The sequence below is a fragment of the Poecilia mexicana genome, unplaced genomic scaffold (assembly GCF_051168715.1).
Source record: "Poecilia mexicana isolate PSO_F unplaced genomic scaffold, ASM5116871v1 scaffold_4, whole genome shotgun sequence".
In the NCBI taxonomy this organism is placed as follows: Eukaryota; Metazoa; Chordata; class Actinopteri; order Cyprinodontiformes; family Poeciliidae; genus Poecilia; species Poecilia mexicana.
The window spans coordinates 14,982,293-14,998,109 of NW_028263373.1; the positions used below are offsets into that span (position 1 = coordinate 14,982,293).

Genomic DNA, 15,817 nt, shown 5'->3' on the forward strand with positions numbered 1-15,817 from the left:
CAAATTGTTGATTTCAATAAAAAGAATTTATTATAATGACATATCCTCTTTGTTACATAAAATCTGCTACAGCAAAGTGTACTTCGCTTGCAAACACAAGTAAATATGATTGGGAAAAATAATGTGTCAGCTTTCTAAATGATGTGCAAAAATATCCACAAACTAAATTACAGACACATTTCAGATTATTGATTCCCATACTGGCACGTGTGACTAGCTACAAGAACTCATAGAACTGATTTCCTTCAGTCAGGAGGAGTGTGAAGTGGCTCAGGGAAAGGTGCAGTCGTTTCACGTCAAATTTCAACAAACATCACACACATGAGGGAGGGTAGAACAGATGATACAGAAGAAGACCTGGCAATTGCCTACACATTTGTTTCTGAGAGGATTTACACACAGGCAGTTGGACAGAGACATGCTTGTGGGCCAGGTGAGATTCATCAAATTCAAAAACATTGGGAATTGTTTTTAGGCATACCATCTGTTCACCCTTCAAACGGGACAAAAATACATAATTTTGAATAAATACAAAAGAAAAAAAAATGATACATTTCAGTAGGCATTAGAGGTGTCAATATGCATCAAATATAGATGTAGCAAATTAAAAAAAAAATCATAAATAAACAATTTTGGTGTTTGCAATGCTTAACACTTTAGGTCTCCATACACATACTGACAACTATGGAAAATTAAATGTTATTTTGTTAGACTTCTATGTATAAATAAAATGCATAAGTAGCAGTTGTGCCTTCATAAATTAAATCGCATAAAATGCACATGTGCTCAGACAAAAATGATTAAAACAAATAATTACTTAAATCCTGTTTTTGAATTTGGTTGTTTAAGAATGCTTAAATTGAACAAAATAGCTTTTTATTCCCTCATATGTAAAGACTCAAGTGTCAGTTTTGGAAAGACTTTCAACAGCGCATTTTTGATTCTTCCTCAGCCCAGTGGAGTCCAGTATCTTATAATTTGAAGTTTAGACTTCTCTGTGACTGATAGGGAGAGAGAAACGCCTCTTTAAAGGACTACAGGCTTTCCAAAATGAAAAATATATCTGCTATCTGAAAGAAAAAAAAAAACATCAAAGGCATACCACCTACGTAGGTACTCGGCATCTGAAATATAGATTTTTATAGATGCAATATTTTGTCATGCTGGAGAAAAGAATGTGGAGTCAGGGACTACATTTTAGCAGCACAATATGCAATGAGTCAGAAGAATCCCTCATAGAAGTTATATTTGTCTCATTGAAGTAAAATAAAAAATAATCTTAAGAAGTGGCATAATTGAAAAAAAAAGATATATATTTTTTTTACCTTATTCCCTTTGAAAATGTAACATTTCTATCCGTTAGCAAATTCAATCAGTTGCCACTAAGCTTTGCAAAGCAGAATAGGCAAATCTTGATTAATTCAGTTAGGAAACAGTGTAAAGACTACAAGTTATAACTGCAGGCCGAAGATGGACCAGTCTAGCTGTGATAAATCAATACTTCATGATAGTTCTGTGTTCTGTTATTGCTGCTACGTGATTATGCAGCACTGTTTATGGCATTTGTGTTACATAGACCAAAATATCACCTGCTTTCACGCTTCATGCTGTGACACAATTCCAAGGCTACAAAAGAAAAAAAAAAAAAAAGTGGGGATACTACTATTAGCTTCCAGTAACACTGCTGCACAACCATACACATGCAAAATAAAAATAAAAAAAAAATATAAAGAAAAGGAAACATCACAATCTAGGCTGAGTGCTCTGCTCAGACACAGCAGTTACACTCAAAACACAACCCGAAGGGGACAAAGGTCACCCCATGTGAGCACCACTGCTTCGTATCCTTCAGATAATGTAACAAACTGACCTTTCAGCGATTGGAAAATGCCATGCTAGTGCATTTCTGGACAGACTTTTAAATGTACCACAGACATACGAACTGGGTGCAGAGACAAAACGCAAACATCTTCAGATTCACTTCTTGTGAAATACACTTGTATCTAGAAAATATAGAATTTCTTTCCATCAAAAGACTGAGGTAAAAAGGAAATGTCCTGTGATCGGATATGGATAAATCATGCTACAACTGTTTAGCTGAGACAGCGCTTACATGTTTCTGCTTCCTGATACCGCTTGTAATTAGTAATTCCTTTCCTCAAGAACTGAAAGCGAGAGAATGCATCTGTTTTTCCATTTTTTGTTAACAATTTGGTCATGCTTAAAAAACAAAAAAACAACAAAAAAAAATAAAATAAGGAAAAGGACGTCTCACCTTTCAAGGTCTAGATGGAAACACACGCTTCCAGGTCTTGAGGACACCAGAATAATAAAAATGCTGTTTAAACTAATCGAAACTCAACCAGGCCCCTTCCTTAAAAACACGCTGGGGTTTGTAACAGACAACAGATAAAAATAAAAAAATAGATTAAAAAAAAAAACAACAACTCTTCAACACCATGTGCAACAACAGGTAATACTACCACTTCCCGTACCTCATCGAAAAAGGACTAATTCATTTTGCATGTTGCTTTTCACATTCAAATTTAAACAAGGAGAAAGAGAGTCGAAACTAAAAGTTAAAACAAAAACAATGAGAATGTGGTCTAGTACTTTATTGCAGCACGTGAAGGTGTCTGCATAATTTGCCTGTGTGTAGATCGGTGCCAGCAGCACCAGGGGGCATGGCAAAAAAACGACCTCATTTCAGCCGTGTGGAATGAAGGAACGAGGCGATTGTTAGGAGCACAGGATGGCCTCAGTTCCACCTTATAACTCTCATCAGAGTGCAAATATCCCAAAGCCGTGGAAACCTGACGGGGTCCTGGCTAAAAGTCAGCAAACTCTTTTGCACACTTTTCTGTTTGTGAGACGCGAATGTCCTCCTCTTCGTAGTCGTCGAAGTTGCTCGTGTCTCCAGGTCCTCTGCACTTCGGCAAGAAAGGAGCTTCAACCTGAAAAAGTACGAACGCTTAATATGTAGACAAAATCTCTCGGCATGGATTCAAAAAAGTAGACAAGCTCTTGCAGAAAATAAATACCTTTCGCTCATAAATGGCTATCCAGTCTGTTGCGGAGAACCACTTATGGTTTTTTATGTCATTTACGCCGTTCTTCAGGTTGCCAAATCTCTTCGTAAGATCTACCTGGAGCAGGTTCCTCAGCAGGTCCTTCAGGTCGGAGCTAAAGTGAGAGGGAAATCGTACCTACAAGGAAGGAAGCAGCGCATTCTGAACAACAGTGATAAATTATAGAAAATGAGATGCGTCCCCCTCCTACCAGCGGCCAGAAAGGCTAGAATCCAACAAAATACCAAACATTCAATAAATATTTGCTCCTTATTCAAGTTCAGTTTTTTTGTAGTTACTCTGACATGTTTCAGATCAGCAAACAGACTTTACAATTGCCAAAGTTAACCAGAATAAAAACAGCAACAAAAAAAAACAAAACAGTTTTCAAATGATCATGACTGAATGATTTAACTTATTAGGAAAAAAAGCGATCTGAATTATCCAAACCTATGACTGGTTGTTGCCAACCAGTGGCAGCAACAACTGCTTTAACAGTCTTCAACAGTGCTGTGCTGAAATTGTGGTCATGCCATATATCAGTTGAATTTAAGTGTGAACTTTGACTAGGCCACTTCTTGGTTTGCATAGCTTTTTACTCTTAATAAAAGAAATCAGCAACAGATTTTTCTATTTATCCAGACTTCTTTGTCTTGTATTAAAACATCATTGATCACCTGAAATATTTAATTGTGAGAACATAACCAAAAACTTCAGAAATCTGAAGAGGGACTGAAACTTATTTCACAGCAGGGTTTATTCATATTATTAAAAGTATTGTTAAAACGTTATTGTCCACCAATGTCACTATGATGCATCATACATGATGTCTGATTGGTTAACCTACACAGTAGTTCAACCTCAGGCCAATCACCTTGTCTACAGTAATGTTAGCCCCGCCCCCTGGCTTAGATGAGTAAGACAGATCAAACATATTCATGCTTTCTAGGACTATAAAGTAACACAGAACTGAATAATATATGCTTTCAGCTTATAAAAAAAAAATCACATTTTAATTAATAACTTTCACATTTATCATTTTAAAGATATAACTCGTATATCATGTGAATTAAAGCATCCAATAGAAAACCCATATAAGAGAAAGTGCTTTAAATAGTCAAACTTGAAAATCTCCTCTTACCTTGCCAGACACAATCTTTTCATAGATCTGTATTGGCTGGTCAGCAAAAAACGGAGGGTAGCCAGCAGCCATCTCATAGATAAGAACTCCCAGTGCCCACCAGTCAACAGCTTTGTTGTAGCCCTGAAAAAAAAAAAAAAAGAAATATAAAAAGAATCACAATTTTTTTACTTTTTAGGTTAAATTTGGGAAAGTTAAATACTAGGTCTACAAAAAAAAAAAGGATTTTTTTTTTATTACATTCAAAGAATCCATCAGTATTTTATTGGATTCTAAAGGTTGAGACGAGATCTCAGCTTATTCATGTCCTTTCAGTTTGTGGGCCACAAAGTATTATAACCTGAATGTGGATGCATTGTTTGCAGTTGCTGTGCAGCCATTAAAACACCTAGAGTCACTTGGTATAACCCTGGTGATAATGCACCATGTCAGCACAGCAGTCAGCTTCAATTCCTGCTTGCATCAAAGGCTTCTGACTTCCAGTCTTGTGTCTGAGTCAAGAGAAATAAATTCTCACCCAGACAAGTCACTCAAGCCTTCAAAGTCAATTTGTGGTTTGAGAAAAAAAAAAAAAAAAAAGATTCATCTGACCTCACAAATCATTGTCAGCTTGCTTTTTAATCCCTCTTAACACAAACAGAAAGATATCGGTCATAAATTTGAAGTTATGTCAAAGCAAACTTTACAATAATCCAACTAAACTATATTATTAGACATCATTCTTTCAAATCCCAATATTTACCCACATCATGCAGCATTTTGCTCTCTTTACATACTAGTCCTTGGTGAATAGCATCTTGTGTAAGATGATGAGTAAATCTCCTCATGATTTGGTGAACAAGATATAGCCAAATGCGTATTGAACAATACCTTTCACCAAAATACACGGCAGCACTAATACAACTTATGATAATCAAGAGTTTGTTTACGTTTCTTTTTTTATACCCAGAAGTGAAAGAAACAAAACCTGCCAGGCTAGAAAACTTTAATGCTACTTTCAGATACTCCCTATATAGATATGTAGCCTCTTACTGTATGTACAATATGTAACCTTTTTGTGTATCTTTCTATCATAATTGTAAATCTCAGTCATCAATTACAATTGATTCTTGCCCAAGTAGTTTGTTTTGTGTGGATGAAACACTGGGTTAACCACGACTTTAGTTGACTTCATTAATGAATAGTGGATTGAAAAGATCAACGTGTAGAAACAGAATTGTTCCATTTGACACTTTCTTGCTCTTTTTTAATCTTTCACTCATTTTTGTGTAGCGTGCTACGAAAGATAAAGCATCTACTAGCTGGACTTCTGCAAAACTGAGGTCAGACGTATATATTTAAAAAGGAATCAGTCTGCAGTTTTAGAAAAGTGTGTAAAACATTCTTCAGTTTTTACTTCCAGCAACTACATACAATACAGTTTGAACAAAAGTGAATATAGGTATAGGTGGGTAGCAACACAAGATAGAAAGTAGTAAAAATGTGATGCTTTTTCACCAATGAGTGCTCAAAACAATCTAATCTTAAACAGCTTGCTGTAATGCTACATGTGTTGGAAATTGTCAATTTTTCAAATCATCTACTTACCTTTGTACTTACGTAGTTTAGTGTTACCTGATATGGCTCTTACTACCATAAGTTTGAGATCGATTGGATTAATCTAACAAACTAATTTGAAGATCTATTGCTTTGAAACCCTTGCTGAGGGGTTCACCTTGCTGAGGATGATCTCTGGAGCCAGGTACTCAGGAGTTCCACACAATGTCCAAGTTCTGCCTTTTACCCGTTTGGCAAAGCCAAAGTCTGTGACCTGGGCAAAAGAAGACAGCCATGTGAAGATATGTCAATCGGTTTTCAGTTTTTTTTTTCCTGCTCTTTTTACTTTATTTTTCCAACAATAAAGCTGAGATGGACTGGTTACCTGGATGTATCCATGTTGATCTATGAGCAGGTTTTCAGGCTTTAGGTCTCTGTAGATGAGGTCTAAGGAGTGAAGGTACTCAAAAGTGAGCACAATCTGAGCTGCATAAAATCTTGCATGATGTTCACTGAAAGAGGGAAACAAAGAATAAGACAAAGAGTAAGGACAAAGAGTAAGGCGTATCTCTTCTGAGAGAAATGGGTAAACAGATTGATGAATAAATCAAAAAGCAACCCCCCAAAAATGTGCATTATACCTGAACCTTCCTGTGCGTCTGAGGTGTGAGAACATTTCTCCACCGGGCACATATTCCATCACCATGTAGAGGTTTGAGTTGTCCTGAGATATATATTCAAATAAAGTTACTTCCCATATAATAACATTTACTTTATCCTTATATAAACAATGATGTAGTTTTCAACATGATTTTTACAGCTAAAAATTAATAATCAAACTCCAACTCAGACACATGCCCCGGACTTTCTTCCTAGTAATGACCGTAAACATACACCAAAAACATTTTAGCGGCTGCATTTTCTGCTATCAACAAGTACGGCAGCAACTCGCAGTCGTGTAAGTAAGGAAATAACAGAAACACAATCCGGTAAAACAGGACAGGTTGGATTTGTGGGACTGTTGAGAGCAACTGATCACCAGCATGAACCTCTGAGCTGTAAATGTTAAGCAGAAGAAGTAATGTTTCTTTTTTGTTTCACAAAACCGCCTGGGTAATGTCATCCTAAAGCCGAATGAGAAACTGAATCACATTACAACTTTTTGCCTTTGCTAATAAATTGTGACCTCAGACGGCACGTTTCACCGAAATCACTTTATTTCTTTGAAATTATGTAAAAGTGTTTATCACCTTGTAAGAGCTGATTATCAGGGAAAGGGTTTACATTTTAAATAGTTGACAATGACATTCAGAGAAATAAACTGAGAGAAAGTTTTCAAAATGAGACAAAAAACCCTGCAGAAGGGTTTGGATCCTTCAGTACCTTGAAAGCGTATTCCAATCTGACGAGGAAAGGGAAGGAGACGGCCTGTAGTATTCTTTTCTCATTTAGTGTGTGTTCTATCTGCTTCAACTTCACCACCTGCAAACATAAGGAAACAAATTAGATCAGAATGTTTTCCTTATTTTCTTAGTTGTTCACTGGTCTGCCAGATATTGTTCAAAGTTGTACGTCAGCAGCACACAGACGGTGGGACAGCAGCAAAGTTACCACCAAACGATGCTAATAATACTTAACAAACGTGTGAGCTAGAGAGCTCAGAAATGGTGGAAAACTTTCATGATAAATTTGTATGCAAAATAACAGCACACTATATGATGAACAGATGTCTAAACAAGTTTTTAATAGCATCAAACACTATTTTCACACATAAAAAGTTAAAAAAAGTCTAATCAAAGCTTTAACACACCACATTTTCGTCATCTGAAAATCTAAAGGAGAATGACACAATCTACAAAACTTAAGTATTAAGATATAGATGTCTACCTAAATTGAGCAATGTGAAAATGCATCTGCAAGACACAAGAGGCCCACGGTCACTCTGGAGAAGCTGCAGAGCACCAGTGCTCAGGTGTGAGAATGTGCAGACAGGACAACTAGTGCTAATGGATTGCACAAATACAGGAGAGCAGAAAAAGTCTTCCATGCAGGTGCCACTGCAGAAGCTGCTCGAGTCAGATGAGACCAAAGTTTCCATTTTTGATTGACATGCAAAGCACTTTTGTGTGGCAAAAAAAAAAAAAACATAACTGCAAACCATACTGAACACACCACCCCCCATGTGAAACATGCTGGTGGTAGCATCATGCTGTGCAAAAAATCCTCTTAAGTTAACTGGACAGTGGATGGAGACAAATACTGATTGTGAAGCGAGGCAAAGACCCTGAACATGTAGCCAGAACGACAATGGAATAATTACAATCAAAACATATGAATGTGTTAGAATGGTTCAGTCAAAAGCCAGAAATACATCTAACAGAGAATATGTGGCAATACTTGACGACACCTGTTCCCAGCTGCTTTTTAGCCGGTCTAAATATGAGCTAATATGTAAACTGGAAAACAAAATGTAGCCTAGAGACCTCACCAAAAGACTTGCAGATGAAATTGCACTTAAAGGTGATTTTTTTTTTTACAAAGTTTCCACTGTTGGGGGCTAAAAGAAGCTAAAAGAAGGTCGTACAGCTAGCAAGTCGGCGTATGTACAGAGGGGGATGCAGAATTTGTCGTAGCACAACAACAAGGGCTTGTAAGACAAAAGGTTCAGAATCACTCGTGCAAGCTAGGAGCTAAATATACTATTAAACTGTGACACATCAGGCAAAAAGTATCTAAAATGTGTTTAAACTGTATTTTATTAGACATGCCAGTTTGTCTAATAAAATACAGTTTAAACACTTCTTATATTAGGCAGGACTAGTTAATGAGGAAAAAGAGGCCGAGGCCATACTGTGTAAAAGAAACATTTTTAAGCTGTTTTGTTGAAGTGAAATTTAAAGTGAGACAGGTTAACCTCTTAAATCAACAGCCAAATTCAGGGGAACAGAGCAGCGCTAGAAGAGCAACACCGCCTGTCTGTACCACTTCCACATCAGTATTTAAAGATCGAAACTCTCATACGAAGGGGTTTTCAGTGATAATGTACTAGCAGCACATAAAAGGAAGCACTCCATTTCCTTTCATCAGATACACAAGCGCCTGCACTGACATGAAGAATTTCTGCTGAATTTTTTTTCTTTTCTTTATACAAGCAAGCAGCAGTAGTTAATACGGTTTAAGGGTGTTGTGATGGACATATTTTAACAATGTGCACTTACTTTTTGCTTGTCCAAGATCTTCATGGCGTAGAACTGGTTTGTTCCTTTATGCCTCACAAGCATCACACGTCCAAATGAGCCAGTGCCCAGAGTCTTGAACCTTTCAAACTCATCCAGGGTTGTTGTACACTGTTAAAATAGGTTGCAATAAAAACAAGGAAGTAAGTTGATATAGCTCAAACTGCATGGAAACATTTTCAGTGAAAGTGGCTGCTCTTTGCAAAAAAGTTGTAGAAATACCCAATGAGTTAGCATTCCGGATATTTTACATATCAGCATATCAAAAACTGCATGTGCATTTTTTCAAAATCATAAACAAACAAATTAAATTTAAGTAATAAAAAAGGACTTTACCTGTGCGGGACACTCCCATTTCCTTAAAAAATCTTCTTTGGCTTTTGCTAAGAACTCTTTCACTAAAAATAAACAAGAAAAACTGTTTTAAATTGAAGCAATTCAAATTTCATGACATACCAATATAAAATCTAATTTTACATTCAGGGAATTAAAAAACAAAAAACAAAACAAACAAAAAAAAAAAGGCAGGTTACACCTTCAGGGGAACAAAAGCATTCTGAGGTCAGGCAAAAGTCACTTAGTGGGGAGTGAGGACTGTGTTTAAAACAACAGCAACAAAACAAAACAAAAAAAGTATTCCAAGTCAAAACCACACGCCTTAGCAGGAAAGTTTAAATCACAAAGTGATGCAAAGAGCTCCGTGAACTTTACAGGTCTGGCCAAATTCGAGACAAGCTGTTCTGCATCTCTTTCAAGAGTGGTTGCGGTAAAGGAAAGAGACAACAACACGGTCGGCAGACAATAAGACAGGAGGTACAACATACATGTAACTGAGAACACAGAGCAGGCATGTTGAGGACAGTGCACTGTCAAAGTCACGGCTGACATGAGGTGTCCAAAGTCAAAGAGTCATTGAAAGCTGTGAAATATCTCTTTGGTGTTATGGCTTGGTTTTTTACTTAGCCATTACATTCTTCCCATTGATCATGTAAAGAAAAGGCTAAGCAGATCCTAAATTTGCAAAAATTAATTTGTTTTTAAGTTAAAAGTATCATAGAGGTGACATTTTTTTTTTTTTATTATATTTGGAATGTGTTATATTTGACGGCTTCCGTTTTTATGTTTTGTCACACTTGAATATTTCAGATCATCCAACAACTTTTAATATCAAACAAAAGTAACCTGAGTAAAAACCAAAAACAGTTTGAAAATTATGTTTTTATTTATAGAAAATTAAACTGGATAGGATAATATTAAAAAGCATCATCTGTCTCTGAATGTTAAATCACAAACTTACAGTGATTACCCATATTATTTTGCTCGGTCTCACTAGTCACACTTGACTGATGACTGCTTGACATGTAAAATCAAGAAATTACTTAGAACCTACCTGGCAGACCACATGAAGTAGGCTACAAGTCCTCGAAAAGCAACACACAGTGCCAGATGAGAACAGATGAACAGACATCTTTCACCTCGAAGCTTTTGGACAGCAGCAAATCAAGGCAAGCGTCATTTCCAACACAAGGAGAATATATGGAAAACCTGATGAACCTTCTTAGGAGAGCCGCCTGCCCTACCAAAATTACTCCAAAACCAAATGAAAGGCTCATCCAGGAGGTTACAGGAGAAACCAGAAGAACATTTAGCGCATTAAGTCCTTGTTGAATCGTCAACACTTACGATCAGTGTTCATGATTTAACAATAAATGGAGTATGTCCAGAGAATAATGTGTAACTATAATCTCAGCTGTACTTGGACTGCGCAGCAGGACTAGTCCACCTGAAGACCACCCTTGACTCGTTCAAATAGAGTTGTCTAGTCAAAGTCTGGGATTAAACCTAACGGAGTCGCTGTGACCTGGCAGTAAATAGACTGTTCATGTGCAAAAACACTCCAGTGCAGCTGAACTAAAGCCATTTTGCAAAGAAGATAGGGTCAAAATTCACCCCCAGCGATTCAAAAGAATCATCTCCACTTATCACAAATGCCAGACGGCAGTGTTTGCACACAAATTTGGTCCAACTTACCAAAATTCAAATTGGGTCAGGTCAGTTTAGTTTCGCTTTTACTCCTCAATAAATAAAATCCTCATTTGAAAACTGAGTAATTTCTCAGGATATATTAGTCTGACATTAATATTTTGTTGATGATCTGAAATGTCTCTGTGCAACAACAAAGAAAAAATCTGTAAAGGGGCAGAAAATAATGTACTGCACTGACTTATAAGGGGAGAGTTTTATCAATTTGTGTGCAAATAGTTTAAACATTTTCACACTGTTTTTTTTTTAAAAATAAAGATAGGAATTCTATTTGCATGTGGTTATATGTACTAAAATGTTAAAAACATATGGCTTCTGAGTCAGTTTTGCCTAAACTGTTTCTATGGCTTAAAGAACCCAATGAGATGGGACAGAAAGTGCCGGTGCTACTGGAGCTTTATCTCCCCCTCCCCAACCTGTTGCTGTACACTACCAGTCAGCCTATAGGAGCTCTACTGCACTTTTCTATAAATTGCATACAAGAAGAATGTGTCTTTTTGGTCACAAAAACGATTAACCATCTAAGAATGTTTTGTCCTTTAAAAGGCAACTCTTTTGATAAGGCAGCAGCTCTGAATCCAACAAAAAGAAAATGAAGGAATTATAAGATTACCCTCACTTGTGCGTCAGTTTCTGTGACCCCAACACTTTTTTTAACAATTTTTTTTAGACCATATGAAACATCAAAATTTACTAAGCACCATAAGCAAAATTAAGATGATCTCAATTACATGTTCAACTGTGTAATCAAATAATGTCATCCCATGAATAATCAATTAAAATAGCTTAAAATGTTTAGCATTTGTTTAAGCTCACCTACTGAAATAAAATTCACTGACAGATTAAGAACTTTTATGTAATATGAGTTTTTCAAAAAAAACTTGACAAATTGTAAATTTTAATATTGGATTTGATGTTTGTTCATCAATTTCATTTACATAAAAAAATAACTAGTTTTTGCATTTGTTTTTGCAAGATAAATATCCTCTCTGTGACTTGGGATGCCTCATGGAACAATGAGCGTACCAAAAGTCTCTACAGTTCGCCAGGGATTGCAGGAACATTCACCCATATGGATGGAAATGATGGAGAAGAAAAGAGAGGAAGAACAGTTTATGAAGAGCTGAAAACAACAACATTTCAGAACCACATGTAGAAAAAACGAACACTGGAGACAATGTAAGGCATCCGTGTCACTGTGCAGGTATGTAACCAAATTAAGCGCTTTACTTCTGTTTGTTGACTACTAATAGAAATTCCAGTTTACAAGAAAAAGATAAAGAATTAAGGATATTATTCCTGCTGTGCAGGAATAATTAGGTTGTCCAAATCCTTTTATTTTTAAGCAGGGCTGCACGGTATTAGGAAATCAAATACCATAGTTAAACTGCAATAAAATTTTTTAGTTTTCCTCACGCTTCTTGTTATTGTGTAGCTCTTCTTAAGCTACATTTAAATTAATTTATTTTAGACTTTTACTCAGTAGTATGTATATATTTTTTGTCTGCTCTGACAATATAGGTCAGTTTTATTTTTCACAAAGACAAAAAAAAGACAACACCGATCGTGAAAGCCAATGAAAACAGCACATTTCAAACTAAACAGTGCACAACAAAGACAAGACACAGATATTAAGATGTCAGATTATATTACACGACTAAAGCGCCAGAAACAGCCTGCAATACAAAGCGTTATGCTTAAAATAACTGTGTTAATGGTCTGGTAGGTAAAAAGTGACGATGTGAATATGGAAAAAAAGAAAATGACAGAAAAGGGAAACTATTTGGGGAACACACTGAAAAAACGCCCTATAAAAGTTGAACTTAAGGCTTAAATTTAGTTTTGAAATCTGATAACAAAAACATGAAAAAAAAAAACAAACAAAAAAAACCTCTTAAGCACAATACATAAACTGTTATGTTTAAGAGCCCAAGCCATTGGCTTGATGGAAAAGATGTTACAAGGGGAAATATCTGAGTTTCTATCAGTTTTCTGAAGAAACAACCCACCCTGCTCAGAGCTGAAGATTAGAGAAAAAGAAATCCACTGCACTTACTCATCTTATCCCACATGACGGTGAACTCAGAGATCAGAGGCACCTCACTCTCCTGTCCCTTGTTTTCTTGTCCACTCTTAAGATATTTGTTGATTAAGCGAGTGGCAAAGGAGTGATCCTTTCCCTGTGCCATTTTAAGGCAAATATCTCGAAGTGTGAGTATGAAAAGCTCTCAGGCAAAGAAACCGTTTGCAGGCTTAACACCAGTGATACTAACTTCCTGTATGCAGTCAAGTGCTCTGCAATGGCTGGTTAACCACATAAAGTTGAGCTTCCTGTTCACGTCCTCCGCTACAGTGGCCAAATACATGTCCAGTATTGTCAAGGTGCTGTTTGAAAGCATTTTGCAACACGTTACAGGCAAATTGTTATGTTGGGGTGTTTTTTTGACAGGGAAAATTTAAACAGAGCCTGGAAGGCCTGACATTAAATGTCATATCAAAAACATAGTGCAACCGTGGCAAGTCAAGACGGCTGATAAGAAACCTGTTACACCCACAAAGTAGCAGAAAGAGGCATAGCGTTCAGGATAGTGTGCTCTCTGGTGGATATGTTTCATACTGCAGATCTTCAGTTTACCCTCAGCAATAATAATAATAATAATAATTTAAAAAATCAAGAATAGTCAAAACAATTTTATATATATATATATATATATATATATTTTCGCTTAATTAGTTTTTACATGTCAAAATAACAGATTGAATGTTTAGAATAAACATAGAAATCTAAGTTATGGCATCGCCCTTGCTTGTGCTTTCCGTTGAATCTTGTTCCAGCTCCAGCCCTCCTCTGCAGAAACCGCAGGTGGAACCGAGTCACAGGTTTGTTAGACAGCGCAAACTAATGCCAATCAGAAAGCAGGTCAAGATCGGGACTCTGCAGACAGGCCACTGCTATGACACAGTTGGGTGGATTAGGCTGGCTGCTCACAACAACAACATGCCCATGACGGCGTCCTCCAAGGAATCTATGGATGAGTTTTATTAGATATGTTTGCAAATTAAAAATAAATAAATAAATAGTTTAATGTCTTGACAAATCAATTTATTTGTAAAACTCTCATGATGTCAAGATCATTTGAATTTCAAAAGCATGGAAAATGTACTTTTGCATGTGATGGAAAAAGTATTCCACACATATGAAATCAGCTAATTTTAGTTTTATTGAAAACATGGTCTAACACTTTTAGGTTGTTCCAAATCCTATGCAGAATCGGGAAATTATTGCACTGGAGATAATTATTGTGCAACAAGAATTGGTATGATAAGAATTAATCATTATGTGAGAAAAAAAAAAAGTCAACCTGATGACCTTTGCAAAACTCCAAAGCTTGACAGCATGATTGGTATTGCTACTTTTGCTATTGGAACCACTGTTGATTACATGAGAGAACAAATACTATCTACACGGATGTCTGCAAAATGTGACTGGATGCAATTACAGTGCAATGTTTGGCAGCACAGTGACTGTATGCATCTGTTTTATTTAGACATTTTAAGCCAAGCTGGAGATAGGCACCAGCACCCCTCCTGACCCCAGTAAGGGACAAGGGTGTAAAGAAAATGGATGGGTGGATGGATTTTAAGCCAAAAGTCTATGATAAATCTTTAAGTACTTTATATCTTCACTTTTATAATTATTGCAACACATGCCACAAAATGTTATGCTAACATTTCACCCCAATATCGCCCTAATACAGCTGTTTTTCACAGATTACAGGTAGCAGAATACATTTTATATTGGGTTAATAGCACAGTAAGAACATCAGTTTCCTTGATATTCAAATTGACAGCAAGTAACATTTGTGAATATTTAGATATGACAGATCTTGTTAATTAAACATGTGAAAGTACTAAGTGTAAAAAGGATTGGTCAAACCAAACACATAAACTCTAATGGTGGTGGTTTTCAGCTGACTCCAGGCCAAGACCTGCAGCTTGTTTGGTGATGTTATCTTGCTTTCAGGCACGTGATGTGAGCCCAAAGTTAAACAGAGCGTCTTGCAGGCTCATCTTAAATACAACATAAAAAAAAACAATCTATTTATTTAATCAATGGGGTCCTCTTCTTTGAAAACCCCACACTGAGCCTGATGATGACAAATATTCAAATACTAGCTGCTTTTAGCATTTGTTAACACAGTTTCCAGCTGAAAACATCAGCAACCTCACGTTGTTACGAAAACTGCGAACTCGCGTTGTAGAGCTGTCCTACCAAAAATGGTTCTTCTGTGCAGCCCATGTTACTGTACTGTCTGCTCCAGTGCTGTACAACCGCTAAAGGATGCTACCCCACTGAATTTTGAAAGCAAGCTCGCAAATGATGATACAGCAAACGTTAAATGGCTGAAAGCAAACAGGATGACTTCCATGTGCTCACCGCTTTCCTGCTCATTTCCTTTCTTGGCAGTTGCTGCGTTTCCCATCGTAGGAAGACAGGGCGATCCACAGCTGGCTAGGAGCGATGATGGTGGCCGTTAGCTAACAGGCTCCTTCGTTAGCTCGATAACAAATTTCAGCTTGCTCACACTGGCCGGTTACAAACACCATCAACGTGCTCTTCTTATGAACAGAACCTGGTCGTGCTCGGCTGGCCTACTTGATGATGTTTATATAGCGTGTCCTTTTTTGCCGTTCATGTATGCCTCTGCTGGAATGGCAACATGATCCAGACTTTTCACCTCTGCCTCCTGTCGTCCTGCGCTGCGTTCACGTCATATGGGAATACCCATGGA

General features: G+C 36.9%; 1 protein-coding gene across 2 annotated transcripts; it reads right to left on the minus strand.

Annotated features, from left to right (window-relative positions):
* Positions 1-4: 4 nt before the first annotated feature.
* On the minus strand, positions 5-15,817 carry prkacba (protein kinase, cAMP-dependent, catalytic, beta a). 2 transcript variants are annotated; one of them, XM_014996812.2, is made up of 10 exons: positions 15,463-15,817; positions 9,318-9,379; positions 8,964-9,092; positions 7,129-7,227; positions 6,387-6,469; positions 6,131-6,257; positions 5,924-6,019; positions 4,210-4,332; positions 3,042-3,206; positions 5-2,954 (listed from the first exon to the last, which is right to left on the minus strand). In XM_014996812.2, exons 1-10 carry the CDS (start codon positions 15,506-15,508, stop codon positions 2,829-2,831), a joined length of 1,056 nt encoding a protein of 351 aa, XP_014852298.1. In that variant the 5' UTR covers positions 15,509-15,817; the 3' UTR covers positions 5-2,828. The 2 variants fall into 2 exon arrangements, with proteins under 2 accessions (XP_014852298.1, XP_014852295.1); XM_014996809.2 differs by lacking the exon at positions 15,463-15,817 and adding an exon at positions 13,081-13,406.